The sequence below is a fragment of the Ranitomeya variabilis genome, chromosome 1 (genome assembly GCF_051348905.1).
Source record: "Ranitomeya variabilis isolate aRanVar5 chromosome 1, aRanVar5.hap1, whole genome shotgun sequence".
In the NCBI taxonomy this organism is placed as follows: Eukaryota; Metazoa; Chordata; class Amphibia; order Anura; family Dendrobatidae; genus Ranitomeya; species Ranitomeya variabilis.
This window is the reverse complement of record NC_135232.1, coordinates 216,998,916-217,015,702: the sequence shown is the minus strand read 5'-3', so window position 1 is coordinate 217,015,702 and position 16,787 is coordinate 216,998,916. Positions and strand designations below refer to the sequence as shown.

Below are 16,787 nucleotides of genomic sequence, written 5' to 3'. Positions count from 1 at the left end.
CAGAACAACAAGCCACTTTCACGAGAGCCAAGAAACCTTGGCTATGTCTTTACTTTAAATGAGATTGAATAGGATTCGTTTTCAAGTTCAATTGGGCATATAAAGCTCTCGAGTCATGAAATTAATATGTACTGGTTTTCCCTTGCAATCACTCTTCACCAATACATAGACTGGGGTCGCCAATAATTCTGCAAAAAATGTTTACGCTTACATCTGGGAGGAGGCACACTCCAAACTATGGGTCTGATCTGAAATTTGCTCCCACTGTGATTTATAAAGTCCAAATGTAAGGTTAGCTGAGTGCAATACTCTTCAAAAGGGCACACGCATCATTGGTTGGATTAACCACAGACCTCCCGAAATTCCAAATTATCCCTGGACATGCAGGGATCCTGTCTTTGTTATCCATTCCTGCTGTCCTCATCCAACCATAACTGTAGGCTCCCATGTTCTAATTTTCCATATAATCTGAAGTTATTACATTACAACCAATACATGGCTGAAATTAATTTACCATGCTAAAAATGTTACATTAACCAAAAGCCCAATCCATTACAATTACTATATGTTTGATTCTCAGAAAATTGTAGCTTGTTATCAAGTCTAAGAGACAAGGAAAAGACTATACAACACAAACACTGCAACCAATCCAGTGCCAGGGATTGACTGCAGCAGTCATGGGTTGTAGATGAACGTGAAGAAAACTCGGTGAGGAGCATCGGAGGGGAGGCAGTGGAGTGGCGGGGTATTAAAAGGTAAGGAAAGCTTATCCTCTGAGAGAATCGATTACGGTAATGACGTTCCAATCAAACTCTGCTCCGAGTTTAGGCAGTGTTCACTTAGTATGATCCAATTCTCTCCAATGAGGAAAAGATGGAGCACAAGATTTCTCCATCTTCTTCATTGTGTGAGTCCACGGAAATCAGATTACACTCACATACCATCCAAGTGTAATCCGATGATTTCCATGCACCCATAGACTTGAATAGGTGCGGAGGTACATCGCAGCATGATGTAATTTTTCTTCTCATGCCAAATTGGTCAGCACTGCCCCATAGAATAACATTGGTCTGGGCTGTTCGATAAGACATCAGAAAGCACTCGTCCGATGTATGCGCTCGTGTGATCGAGCCCTTCATCATTACCTAGCGTGGTCCTATTATTTTTAACCCAACAATGGGGGTTAGGTATTTAAGGTACAGAATATGCAAAAGGTGTTTCATAAGTACGGATGCAAGACCCCGCATTTTATAAACCCTTATATTGAAAATGATGGGACTTCCGGCAACTAAAAAAATGTTCATAGAAATAAAGAAAAGAAAACGTGACTATATAAAATAATAATACAATGTATAATAATAAATGAAATGTATAATTATTTTGCAAAAAATGTCAATGCGCAGTGCTATTATTTAACCTTGGCTTTGGAAAGTGCTCTTAAGCAGTAGAGAGGTGGCACGGTCTGCAAACAGCGGGGCTAGACTTTGTCTTTTGTGTGCAGCAATGGTACAAATAAACAGGCTATCATTTCAGGTAATAATGTATCATTATGACAAATCCGGAAAATCTGACTTCTGCAGGGAAGCACTTGCTGCTTGAACTGATGGCTTATTTACTGCTGTCATCTACATAAAGAGAAATTTTGACATACCGCTAAATGATAACACATTTAGATAAGTCAAGCTGTCATATGATTTAATGGATGCTGGAGCAGTTACATAGCTGATATGTAAAATGTATTCATTTCACAGCATTGCAAGGTTATGATATTTTAATCATACGGCAGGCTTCGTCTGAGCTGCAGACGCTTGATATGAAAAGCAGACTCCAGGAATCATATAAACACATCATTGCAGGAAAAATTGCATCCTACCCTCATTTCATAGATGTCCAATGGCCTCGTGCTCAGACTCCCTCAGTAATACAGAATCATGGGGTGGTACACAGTCTGTAATGTTACATCTGATCCGCCAAAAATTCATGCGCCATTAAAGGGTTTTACCCCAAAATCAAATTATTCCCTATCTAAAAGGGGATAACTTGCTGATGGCTGGGGGTCCAGCTGCTGTGACGTGCAGTGATGCTAAGATCGAGAACTATCTATCAGGGGAGTGCAATTCCAAGCAGGACCACTTCCTAATAGATGCCCCATCATAAAGGTAATCAATGTAAGCCAAAGTGAAGGCATGCAATACTGAATGCAGACAAAAATCTTGTAAAGCTGAGTTTTTCTATTAGAAAATTAAATTGACATTAATCCCCAAACGTATATCTATTAGTCTAATTGCTATTAAAGGAGCTGTCCAGACCAAATTGATAAGTCTGCAGTCACTCTGTGGGACTGCAGACTCATGAATCCCCCCCAGTGCTCTGTGGGGATTCATCGGTTCCTGAGCAGGGACCGGGGGGTATATATGAGTTATGGATACTCGCAGTGGGTGGCATCGCTTCCATACACTTCTATGGCATCCTCTAGTCAGCCACGCCCACTCGAAGCCACATTACATTATAACAGTGCGCGGCCTCGCTCAGTATAAGTGTATGGAGCGAGGCCACGCCCACTAGATGGGCACTGGGAGTATGTATAATGCATATATACCCGTCAGTCCTGGGTCAGATACCAGCGAATCCCGGCAGCGCACAGTGCATGCACTTGGAGAAATCATAAGTCTGCAGTCACACTGAGTGACTGCACACTTATTGATATGGACCGGACAACCCCTTTAAGCTAAGAAAAAAACTAAATACTCATTGGGTGCTCTACTGGTTGCGGAATATAGGCATCACTTACAAAACCTATATTCTGCCTATGGAGAGAAGTGATGGCCTGCTTTGATTCTGTTGACAGTCCAAGAAAGAAAACATTGGAAATCAGCTTTTCCCTTTCTTGCTCTACCTAATCTCATTTAATTAAGGAATAAAGGGGTTATCAATAAACTAAAATGGTTTCCTAATGATATTAAAGAAAATATTATTCTGCCGCTCCTATGGTCCCTGACAGTCTTGCTTTACTTTGTCGCAGAAATCACGTGCTGAGCATAAAAGTGACCACTGCAGCCCATCACTGACTGCACTGGTATTCATAATAGGCATGCAGCGCCCCAGAGTCCTGGTCGTTGCAGTACTGATGCTCCGCCGCTAAGGGGAGTGATGGTACGTCTGATGGCACTGAAGGAGTTCACCTGACCAGGTATCACAGACAGCAATACACTTCATAGTCTGGCCTCCAGGGGGAGCTAAGGGTGCTATGTATTAGGCCACTCCTCACAATTTGGTAAAACTGGGGGTTAGATAGAAAGTTAGAACAGAAGCTGACTGGGTTGGAACCAGGCAACATCCTGTGGCAGAGGGTGTTGCAGGGGAAGATTCAGGGGGGTCCCTGTCAGGGGTGGGATCCTGACAGAGGCCTAGTGAAAAGGACAGAACGTTAAGGAACCGCACCTGCACTACATCGCGGCGGTATCTCAAGAAAGGACAAGAAGCAAGGTTTACTGTGGAGAGTGAGAAACGAGATCAAAGCAAAAAGGAGATAACACCAGTAGGAGTCGTGCTGTAAGACCGAGGCAACATCCTACTGAGGCGCGTAGCCGGTGGCCAGAACGCCGAGGAAGTATTGGGCTCCAAGCATTACTTCAAACCAATGGCAGGACAGTTAATTATAGGTTGGCTGTCTCACCTAAATCACCTAAGCAGACATAGGGGGCAACTGTGGGAGAGGGGCGTCACTAGGGTCCCGGAAGAACTCCAGGCCTACCCTTCATACGGGTGCGTCCTATCCATATCATCTGGGGGACGGAGAAGAACATCAGAACAGACATACAGTAAGTTGTGGGAAAGAACATCAGAAACAGACACAACAGTTGTGAGGACTATCCCGTGGTGCTCAGCAGGGAAGTACTACAACACACAGGCGCTAGAAGGTAGGCACAGATTTCCACCTGCAAAGGGAGCTCTAGAGGTGCCATCGGACCGGCCGGTCTCAGACAGCCCTGTTAACCGTACTCTGGATTGAGGATCTTGAAGCCTTCAGTAAAGAGGTAAAGAGACTGCAACCCTGTGTCCTTGTTATTCATTGCGACCTGCACCACCACTTACAAACTTTCATTGGACGCCCTTTAGCAGGGTCACGGACCGGGTCTAGCCACCGTGACAACCCCAGAACCGAGACAGAGAGGCCCGGTACCGAGTACCCCGCGGCCCTGCGTCTGGGGGGCGCTCCAGGCACACTAATGCATATGGATATACAGCATGGGATTACAGCACCAAAGTAAGCAGAGACCAGCACAGCACAATCAGAGCAGAGGTAACCTAAAGACTCCATCATACAGAATGCAGATCAAATCCTATACAGTCACTGAGTCAGCAGGTAAATGCTAGAGGATCTGAACTCAGCCTCCTACAAAATTGTACAAAGCAATCGGGAAGGAGATGTCACTCATGTGCTGCTGATGATGAATCCAATGATGAATCCGCACAGGACTTCTTCATCAGGACAGAAACCTGGTGCCAGGTGATGAAGAGGTCTTGCACGACCTCGAAATGCATTGACCCTGTAAACCTTTACAGTAATGGTATAATTTTGATCCCTTGGAATCCATTGTGGATTCATCAGCAGCAGCGCACAAGTGACATCTCCTTCCTGATTGTTTCGTACTGTTTGGTCCGTCCAGTGACCGATGTCCTTGCAGCAGCTCATATATATATATATATATATATATATATATATATATATATATATATATCATGCCAGTTACCTGTTTCTCTGTAGCAACCATACAAAGTGAGTGGATTCATTTCCTTACCTCCTCTCTTTTACTGGTTAAGACCCTATTTCCCTTTTTTCGTTCCCAGTTTCTTGTTTGCATCCTACAAAATTGTGACGTAACTCCAGTTGAGAATGGTTCTAATAATTAAGGAAAGAGCCAGGAAAAAAGCTACTCAAAATGTTACGTAGATTATCTCCATATAGAAGATAGCAGAAAATAACCTTTAACTATATAGAGCACTTCTATGGTTACAAACCTTGTCATGCCCCTTTTTATAATTAACAAGTGGGCGACATATATCCAGCATAAGACATTGATGGCGAGAACTCTCAGGCTTGAGAATACTGTTCACAAACATCATTGGGCACCCCAACGTGACTAGCCATAACGCAGGTTAGTGTCAGGATTGTTTTCCGTCATGTCTTTAATGAAACTTCTTTCTTTTCTTGACGATAATTTAACCTATCTTTAAAATTCACATATTTTTATCTTCTTTCATCTGTAAGGCTATGTGTAACAGTTTCACACCTCCAAGTTGTGATTGACTAACAAATTTGTTTCTTGGAGGAAAAATACAAAATGAGCACCTTATCTCATTTGGGAACTCAGCCATTTTATGACATGCTTAGTATGCCCAGTGAAGCATGAGAGTAAGAGCTCCTCTTACTGTTATTGTGCCATAAACATGGTAATCCAGATTCTGCAGGAATTAGGATGAATCATATTTTATTCTCACTCTGCCGCTATCACCCAATCAACAGATCATTCACTTGTTATTGCCAGCCACGCACAGACTGCACAAACTACGCTTTATTTTGCTGGGAAGGCTCAATTCCAATTTTAACTTCACAACCAAAAGATGAAAAAATCCACTTTAGGAGCCTTCACACAAAGCGGGTTTGTTTGTTTGCTTTTTTTACATGTTTTAGTTGTGTTCTTTACAGCAAGAATGCTGCAGATAGAGGTTTCCTAGATCTTAAAAACAATATTCACAGAGCGATTTATTTAGTGCCTATTTTTTGCTTTACTTACATTTTTTTTGCTTTGTGTGAGGTGTTTGTGATTTTTGTTTTGTTTCAATTTATTTTATTTATTTTTTTGCAATATCCTAGCATGCTCTAGGAATGGCATATATTGAGACAGTTTGTGGCATTGGCTCCCATAAACCTCCATTGTTTTTTTCTTTATCTCAGTTAAAAAATACCTGTATTATGTGCCTTGGATTTTTTTTTGTTTTGTTTTTTTTTATGTTACAAAATTGTGAGATTCTATGAGGGAATCCATGTTCTATAAACCCATAATTTGCAATGTTGAGCATTACGAAACACATAAGAACGCTATACACTGTTAGGGCTGGTGGAACGCACCGAGTAAATATTGAGGTAGAATAGGTGCACTCGCAGCCCGGGGTCCACCGTGCAGGAGTGGAACCTGCTGCTAGTAAATGGTGGCACTATATGGCGGCACTATGCCTGAATAGACACAGGTTCCGTCACCCGGCCTGCACAGGAGCGAAGTCTGTTCACAGAGTCGCCGGGATTAAAGAAGACGCTGTGCCCTGTTAACCTCACAGGGAATCAAAGCTCATATACGGAGCAGGTAGCGTACAGTGGTCGTACAGTCAGCAACAACACTCAAACAACTCCTCTCCAGAGGTGCCGGAATTCTAGCAGCTATACGCCAGCCCTGAATTCATACACACAAACTCCTCTCTGGAGGAGCCGGAATTCTAACAGCTTACAGCCGACCCTGAGCACATGCTGACAAAGACCACGAGGTAGCTAAGCTCATACACACATGAACATAGGTTGATACTAGTGCATGGCCATGCGGCCATGTGAACCTTTTATAGAGGAAGCTCTCCAGGACCTTCCTAGTGGTCCAATTGGAACTGCTTCAGGACCTGAGCATGTGACCCCCGACCCCAATGAGAGGACGTCCCTTGGGCATGCTCAGTAGCGGAAAAGCAGGACTTAGTTCCAGGAGCATCTACTCGCCGCTGAACAGGGCTGGTTACAATGGCTGAGCCTGGAAGATCAGGAGTAACCAAGCGCACAGTATCTGACTGAGCCAGACGCTGGGACCGATGTCTCCGCTGAGCAGGCTCCACTGCGGTTGAAGAAGAATGGGAGACCGCAGCGGAGGTGGCTCGAGATTCCCCCTGAGCAGCGGCGGGAACTCGACACCTAACATTACCTCCCCTCCTAGGGCCCCCCTACTTGGGCCTCGCTACGCTCGAAGGCAGCAATGAGTTGTGGAGCCCAAATGTGCTCAACAGGCTCCCAGGACCTGTTCTCTGGGCCATAATCCTTCCAATCCACCAAATAAAATTTCTTGCCACGTACCACCTTGCACCCCAAGATAGCGTTCACTTCAAAATCATCCATAGATGATGACGTAGTGGCATGAACTCGACACCTAACACATACCATGATAACACTTATTACTTATGTCTAGAGGAAAATGTAACCCAACAGTTGTATGGCCGTTACACTTCGTTGCTTTTAGCAGAATAGTATGGCACAACAAGCCACAATGTTCTAGCAACCATTCAAAGTACTAAGCTGATGGACACCAGTCAATGTTGGTAAAAATAAATCCAAATACTTCTATGATAGAATCACATCTGTTAGTGATCCTTAAAAATTGAAGTCATAACTAAAGATGAGCGATCATCATCGGCTCCCTCCTTATTCGGCAAGCTATAGCGCTTACCGAAGAATCTGCATCGGGAACCCGGATACCTGGATCGCTCCCGATATTCAGCTGTTCGGTCCTGCAGCTGCATGTGTCGTGGCTGTGTGACAGTCACAACACACAGACTCTCCATGCATGTGCCATGACTGTCACACAGCAGCGACACATGCAGCTGCGGAGCCGAACAGCCGATTATCAGGAGCGATCCAGGTATCCGGGATTCTAGGTTCCCAAAGCAGCTATTCAGTAAGCGCTATAGCTTGCCGAATAAGGAGGCAGCCGACAATGTTCGCTCATCTCTACTCATAACACCTAACATATGTATTACATAGCTAGGTAGTAAGAATACTGATGGGGAAATGATCAAACACCTACAACCATATGACAACCTTGATATTCTATGCTCCTAGTAACTATTATTATTATTATTATTGTACATTTTTATAGCGCCATTCATTCCATGGCACTTTACATGTGAAAAGGGGGCAAATATAGACAAATACAACTAAACATGAGCAAAAAACAAGGCACACAGGTATATAAGGAGGGAGGACCCTGCCCGCGAGGGCTTACAGTCTGCAGGGGATGGGTGAGGATACACTAGGAGAGGGTAGAGCTGGTTGTGCGGTGGTTCAGTAGGTTGAGGATCACTGCAGGCTGTAGGCTTGTCGGAAGAGGTGAGCCTTCAGGTTCTTTTTGAAGGTTTCTATGGTAGGCGAGAGTCTGATGTGTTGTGGTAGAGAGTTCCAGAGTATGGGGGAAGCACGGGAGAAGTAATCACTTCTAATTGGATCTTCCAGGCTTGAGCTAAATTTCCCCTCAATTGCAAGATCAAGTGATCGGTTATTGACCTTCAGTGTGTGATTTGTGTCACGTGCCAAGAAGATTCTCATCTTATTCTCAAAACAGAACATGATCAATAGAAAATTGAAAGAAACAGTTGACCAGTTTACACCAGAATGCAGATTGCATGTTGGAGGTCAAGTGACCCCCTCGCTTGATCTAGCAATTGTCAGAACATTAAAAGAAGTAAATGAAAATCAAGATGGCAAATGACTGCCAGTATGCAAACCACATACTGAACGTTGTGTGACTACCAGCTTGATCTTCCAATTGAGGGAAATCCTAAGGGTGCATGTCCACATTCAGAATGGCCGGCGCTTTGGACGGAGCAGAAAACTCGCTCCGCCCAAAGCCCCGCCCCCTTCTGTAGACGCGATGATGCCGGATGTGTTCATTGCACACATCTGGAATCATCGCACCCCACTCATAGGGCCGTGTGTTTTACCTTGCAGCGGCGCAGCATCGCTGCAAGGTAAACGGACATGCTGCGTTCTAAAAAGATGCGCCGCATGTCCGGAAACGCAGGGCTGCTGGATGCATGTTACCACGCATAGTGGAGACGGAATTTCATAAAATCCCCTCCACTATGCTGTAACATCTGGACGCTGCGGATTGAACGCTGCGGCTCCACGCAGCGTTCAATCCGCAGCTATTCCACATGTAATACAGCCCGTGGAAACATACCCTAACAGTGTGCATAATGCACACTGTCAGGATTCATCAGTCTGAAGTCACACTGAGTGACCGCACCAACTAAAATTTAGTCTGGAAAACTCAAAAGAAAACTAACAATTATTAGAGAAAATGACCGTTTCTGTAAGTAAAAAACAGTTCTAAAAGCTCTACTTTGTTTGCGATATTACAAGTTGTTGAAACTACAGGCCATTCGGCTGCCCCTCTTCAATATGATCCGGACATAATCGGTCTTGTAAACAGGTAATTTTGTGGATTCAAATCACACTTCATAGGTATTTGTCCTGAAATATTCATACATAACTATGCAAGTCAGTTAGGATATTGATCTGGATAGTAATGTAGATCCCAATGTCCCAATGACAAGGCTCGACATGTGAAGCACAGGCAAAAGAGCTGTTTTCATGTAATATATTAGATTGTAATGTGTTAGGATAATGAGGCAAATAGATAACAACTCTTCATAGAGTCCTTTATGATTCAATTAAGGTGTTTTTCATTTTCCTGGAAAAAATATAACTGCATGGATGCTATATTCCCTTCCTACTGTATATGACAGAATCTGCAACACAGTAAACATAATCAAATATGTTATCAAAAATGCATATCAAAAATATAGATGCATATCAAAATGAAATATTAGCAGTCTTCTCCAAAAGTCTAATATGCATGGTGGCTTCTCGACTCTTCTCCAACATCTGATGTTGGGGAAGAGAATGGATCTGGCATGTCTATTTTTGGACTCCCGATTCCTTGGTCCCTGATGTGATAAGCCACCTCCAGAGGAGTCTAGCAGGGGCTCTCTATTGTTCAGCCAACAGTTATCTATTGTTTATGGGGTGCTCAAGTCACTGCCATAAGCCACTGTCAGCAGCTTATCTCATGGGAAGACAAAAGGATCCGAAGATGTAAATCATCATGAACATCCTTCTCTCCACAGTGATGGTGGAAAGTCAGCAGGCCCCAGACAAACAGTGGATGGTTTGCTGATCTGGCCAAAATTAACAGTTTAATCCAATAATATTTTAATGTTGCATTTGGCCTTGACTAGTGATATTATATACCTAAAGATGATAGTTGTTATACTATTTTCTTCAAATATTGTTTTAGGCATCAGAACACAGTCTCTCTCCAAATGCGCACATTTCACTGAATTAATCCACTAAGAACTTCACTGCCCAAAGACGCATAAGAAAATAGTGCCCGGTCACTGCACAAGCTCGAAAACAGAAAAAAATCAGTCAGATGAAAAAATACTATGAAGGGACTGCAGTATTTCAAAGCACTTCACTCATTTGGCTCAAGTCAACTCTACTTGTGGCTTCCAATTTGGGTCAAAGCTCGATCTCACTAGAAATTTATCATGCTTATAGTCATCTGTAGTCCGTGAGGGTCAAGCTGGAGTGGACTGAAAATGATTTCTGTCCTCGGGCTTGAAGGTCATAGGTCCTACCCAAAGTTTATAGCCTATAGCATTTATGTTACTCAACTAGATTTGAGGAGCACTAATGACTTAGTTTTCTATATAAAGAAGTATTGTAACTATAGGGTCGTGAGTTCTTACTGACCAGGGACTCCGGTAAATCCCATGTGTTACGCTACATCAATGAACACTCTCCTTCTAAGAATATTTAATATGGCCGTATGCACCACTAAAAAGCAGTATGCAGATAAACATGGTTATGGTAAAGCTTGCCCCAAAAAGATAAATGCCGACTTTCTGCAATACATATCTTATTGTCCACAGAACCCTGGCCATGGGGCTGGATAGGGCTTGGGAGTCTTTCATTACTTTGTAAATTGTTTTTTTTTTTTTGTTTTTTGCTGGAGAGATCTGAATCACTTGGTGGATGCTCCACTAATTCCAAGATGCTTATCAAACAGATCAAATCGATCAAGATGAAAAATAACCAGACTTTTGCTGGGTGTCTGAAAGATACTTTAGGTAAAAAAAATCAAGAACCTGCATAGATCATCGGTCTAAAGTGGTGATTTGTGTTGTTTCTCAGGCTTAGCAAAAGAAAAAAAATAATCTTCTAATAAACAGCAAAACGGCAGCACATCAGCAGAATGCTGTCCATTTATACTCATGAGCCTCAGCAGTTTTTTATTGGGATATTAAAAAAGTCATTTTCCTAAAATCCTCAATGTATTATTGCTGAATATAGGGGTCCGGGCGTGCTATAAAAAGAACTTGTGTGTGCGTGTTGTCCCTCTGTAAAGGGTTTGCATGTTCTGATTTCCTAGAGGGATAAGCTTGTTTAATATCCATGTAAATGAGCAGCTAGACAGCAGTTTGAGATTAAACAATGCAGGTTATTATTCTGGGCCCCGGTATATGTGCACAGCCAATGTTGAAGGTTTAGGCATGGCTGTATACAATATGCATTAAGCAAATATACACAGAAGGTCAGCCTTCTTTATATACCTTAGAACAAAAGGCTTATTGGTAATTTCACAGACCAATACCGCTACAGCTGCACGCAAAATTAGGTGACCCAAAGACGACTGGAAGGGGTCATTTTAATCTAATGAAATGTATAGCTCCAGGAAGCTTAAAAAACAGAGACAGCCAATCACAGCACTAAAAGCAAGAGGACTAAAGGTCACAGCACTGAATATTAGTTGCTTAATGAAAATATTGTTAACTGACATTCAGGGATGAATGAATCCAAATACCAGGGCAAGCTGAAATCCTCCAGACCCGAATAACAATGTAAGGATCGCAGCCAGCCCTGAGCACATCTGAACCTGCGCCTGCTTTCTCACAGAGCTGTTTGCCATGCTCTTGTCATTCCTTATGTTACACAACATCAATCATAAATAAAGAGTCGCTGCCCCGAGAATGCCCAGGTCTGATTTACAAACATTAGCAGGGAATACTGTTACCATTTCCCATCCCAGTGTAGGAAGACAATTAAAACAATGCACTCCTCTGCAAAAGGAAACAATCTCTGTGTATAATATTATATGCTCAGCTTCAGGAGCATGTCCTGCATTCAGAGATCCTATTAACTGCCTGCAGCCCAGGGAGATGATCGAAATATAGAGAAGGAAATATTATCTATATATGTACAAATATAAACATTTACATATCGATAAATATTTACATATATTGTACCTATATAAACATGTCTATAATATAAATATATATATATATACAGTGGGGCAAAAAAGTATTTAGTCATTCAGCAATAGTGCAAATTCCACCACTTAAAAAGATGAGAGGCGTCTGTAATTTACATCATAGGTAGACCTCAACTATGGGAGACAAACTGAGAAAAAAAATCCAGAAAATCACATTGTCTGTTTTTTTATCATTTTATTTGCATATTATGGTGGAAAATAAGTATTTGGTCAGAAACAAACAATCAAGATTTCTGGCTCTCACAGACCTGTAACTTCTTCTTTAAGAGTCTCCTCTTTCCTCCACTCATTACCTGTAGTAATGGCGCCTGTTTAAACTTGTTATCAGTATAAAAAGACACCTGTGCACACCCTCAAACAGTCTGACTCCAAACTCCACTATGGTGAAGACCAAAGAGCTGTCAAAGGACACCAGAAACAAAATTGTAGCCCTGCACCAGGCTGGGAAGACAGAATCTGCAATAGCCAACCAGCTTGGAGTGAAGAAATCAACAGTGGGAGCAATAATTAGAAAATGGAAGACATTCAAGACCACTGATAATCTCCCTCGATCTGGGGCTCCACGCAAAATCCCACCCCGTGGGGTCAGAATGATCACAAGAACGGTGAGCAAAAATCCCAGAACCACGCGGGGGGACCTAGTGAATGAACTGCAGAGAGCTGGGACCAATGTAACAAGGCCTACCATAAGTAACACACTACGCCACCATGGACTCAGATCCTGCAGTGCCAGACGTGTCCCACTGCTTAAGCCAGTACATGTCCGGGCCCGTCTGAAGTTTGCTAGAGAGCATTTCGATGATCCAGAGGAGTTTTGGGAGAATGTCCTATGGTCTGATGAAACCAAACTGGAACTGTTTGGTAGAAACACAACTTGTCGTGTTTGGAGGAAAAAGAATACTGAGTTGCATCCATCAAACACCATACCTACTGTAAAGCATGGTGGTGGAAACATCATGCTTTGGGGCTGTTTCTCTGCAAAGGGGCCAGGACGACTGATCCGGGTACATGAAAGAATGAATGGGGCCATGTATCGTGAGATTTTGAGTGCAAACCTCCTTCCATCAGCAAGGGCATTGAAGATGAAACGTGGCTGGGTCTTTCAACATGACAATGATCCAAAGCACACCGCCAGGGCAACGAAGGAGTGGCTTCGTAAGAAGCATTTCAAGGTCCTGGAGTGGCCTAGCCAGTCTCCAGATCTCAACCCTATAGAAAACCTTTGGAGGGAGTTGAATGTCCGTGTTGCCAAGCGAAAAGCCAAAAACATCACTGCTCTAGAGGAGATCTGCATGGAGAAATGGGCCAACATACCAACTACAGTGTGTGGCAACCTTGTGAAGACTTACAGAAAACGTTTGACCTCTGTCATTGCCAACAAAGGATATATTACAAAGTATTGAGATGAAATTTTGTTTCTGACCAAATACTTATTTTCCACCATAATATGCAAATAAAATGATAAAAAAACAGAAAATGTGATTTTCTGGATTTTTTTTTCTCAGTTTGTCTCCCATAGTTGAGGTCTACCTATGATGTAAATTACAGACGCCTCTCATCTTTTTAAGTGGTGGAACTTGCACTATTGCTGACTGACTAAATACTTTTTTGCCCCACTGTATATATATATGTACAAATGCATGTAACTGTGTACAGATATAGATAGATACCGGTAATAGATAAATAGATAACATAAATAAGATAGAATAGAGATCATAGATAGATATAAATGGATAGATAGATAGATAGATAGATAGATAGATAGATAGATAGGTAGATATCGATAGATAGATAGATAATAGAGATAGATAATAGATTAGATAGATAGATGATAGATTGATAGATGATAGACAATATAGATAGATAATAGATAGATGATATAGATAGATAGATAGATAGATATGAAATAGACAGAGATGGATAGATATGAGATAGATAGAGATAGATAGATATGAGATAGATCAATGATAGATAGATAGATAGATAGATAGATAGATAGATAGATAGATAGATAGATAGATATGAAATAGACAGAGATGGATAGATATGAGATAGATAGAGATAGATAGATATGAGATAGATCAATGATAGATAGATAGATAGATAGATAGATAGATAGATAAATAGATAATAGATAGATGATATAGATAGATATAGATTATAGATACATATACATGGATAGATAGATATAGATGATAGACAGATTGATATAGATGGATAGATATGGGTTAGCTAGATAAATAGATAGATAGATATAGATGACTATAGATGGATATAGACATAAAAAGAGCAAGAGACAATAAATTTGCTGTACCATATTGAAAGAAAAGGACTTAATTTATGATATGTATAGAAGTAGAAGAATACAGTGTGGCAGTACAGTTTGAGTCAATATGAGCAGCAACAGAGTGATTCAACTACGATATGTGACGTTAAAGCACATTTTATAAAGTGGGGTGCACTTCTGTTTTGAGCATTATTGCCATTCTACATGTATTGGCTCATCACTGCACTAGCTGCCCGATGCAATAGCGAAGTCATATACTCTTGAGTGAGAACACTTTCAGCACCTTAAATGAAAACAGCAGGCGTAAAAGGATTCAGTGGTGAGAGTAGGTGCACAGGTCCATGCCCTAATCTCAGGATCTGGCCACACAAAGTTGAAAGAAGTAAGAAGATCTGAGCTCTGCGCGTTGCATACATACACAATACGGGCTGTGTGTCTGCGCTGGTAAAAGTCCTGATAATACCATTCAGCAGTATGTCACTTTGATCAAAACCTGCTCTATGCAGCAAGACAGCAGCAGATACTCAAAGAAAAGACTCAAGTTCAAATCTGCCAGGTAGAATAACATGTTGTGGGAGACGTGATCCACCAGTGTACACCGGCCAGAGATGTCATGATACTCAATATATGTCTTGTTGGGACATGACTCACCTGTCGCGATTCCCAAATACATATTAGGATTACACAGTAAAAATCAAAGATTTCAATACATATTCTAACAAGTTTTAGGATGTTAAGAAGGCATTTCTAATGCCAGACACAATGATTACCACTATTGGATTAAGGTTATGGGCAGCTCTGGGTCACTCACAGGTGGTCTTTACACAGCTGACCCCATATGACACCCTCTTTTGACAGGATCACCCATGGTTAATAAGTCATTCAACAGAGCATCCTTCATTGACCTCTATAAAGAACTTATAAAATACAATAGTAAGTTACATCAAGGGTCCTGAGGACCCCACTACTGGTGCTGGATACGTAATAAAGGCATGCTCGGCTATGTAATACTGATGCCTTGTCACTAGTTCCTCTGTCAAGGACACACACTGTGTGTATGTATGTAAGTGCCCCCGGACAGGACATCAGGGGTGCAAGAGACTCGTGTCTATCCCAGCAGCCCCCCTCTGCCCTGGCAGCTCAGCCAGACACACGGCTCCATGGCTGCACACTGCTGATCAATGACTGAACTGAACAAAGGCAGAGAGAGGATCAATTCCTAATACACTATCAATCCAACACTTCCCTCCCTTCCTCTCAGTGCTGCTCCTTCATCCAGGGCCCTTTTTTTGGGCACCCTGTCACCCCACCCACCCAACACCAGCACCTTATTCACCTACCTGCAGCCGCCGCAGATCAAACCTCTTCCAATATTGAAACATTGATCCCACGTTGGTGGCCATCTTGAGGGATATTGAAGCAATATTGTCTGTGTGGGGATTCTTTTCTCAGCCACGTCGCTCAGGCTGCACTCCGTCTTCGGGCTGGACCAGTGTCTCCTCTCTCCCTCTTCACTTAATCCCAGTGAGCAGAAGACATGCTGTGTAATCCCCAAAGTGCTGCTGCAGCCTCCTGCAAAGTCTCCGGGTCACCCCGGGACTGAGACGCTTGAACTTGATTTTTTTTCCGCAAAACTTATCGATAGTGACGTCACAAGAGGATCGATAAACCCAGAGAGGGAGGGAGGGGTGGCGTGCAATTCAATTATCATGTGTGGGTTCTGTGATGCTGTGTGATAATAAATGGTCCCCTCCCTCCTGAGCTGTCTGCTGGTATACACCGTATACACAGATCTAGTGAGCAGGGTACTCACACTGTGAGGGGGGGTGTATACACGGCTGTCATGTGTGATGCCTGAAGTTCAGCCTATAGATCACAAGTTTTGTTTGCCCTCAGGAGATGATCCACTGGGCCGCTGACTGCAGAAAATGGTTTTAATGAGAGGTAGAAGGGGTTAACGTGCTTTAGCAGCAGGCTTCGGGGTATTTTTAGGGTTATCAGGACCCCTAAGCATCTCCACCCATCCCCTTCACCCAGGCAGTGACTCCTCTGGCCCCCCAGCACCTTGATCCACGTGACCAGAGCCTCCTCCTCCTGCTCAGCATCCCTTGTAACTGTGCTCATTGACAGCGCCGGTCCTCAATTCATCCCCCCTATTCTCTTATGTCGGCCACATCTGCAGGAGTGGTGAGAAACTGGCACTCAGTCTGCTCATATCAGGCAGCCTACTGAAGAGATTAGCACTGCTATTGGTATGGCTGCAGCCTGGAGTGTGCCTGCCCCCTCCCCCGCCTCTGTTCACACAGGCTCCTTTACTGTTCTGAGGTCTGCCTCCCTCAATACAGACCTGGACT

General features: G+C 42.8%; 1 protein-coding gene across 1 annotated transcript in view; it reads right to left on the bottom strand.

The window, feature by feature from the left end:
- Positions 1-16,244, bottom strand: part of CUX2 (cut like homeobox 2) — a 643,055-nt gene extending 626,811 nt beyond the window's left edge. The window contains exon 1 of the mRNA XM_077292557.1: positions 15,774-16,244. Within this exon, the coding sequence (XP_077148672.1) occupies positions 15,774-15,836 (63 nt within the window). The 5' untranslated portion in view covers positions 15,837-16,244. The remainder of the gene's footprint in view (positions 1-15,773) is intronic.
- Positions 16,245-16,787: the final 543 nt, after the last annotated feature.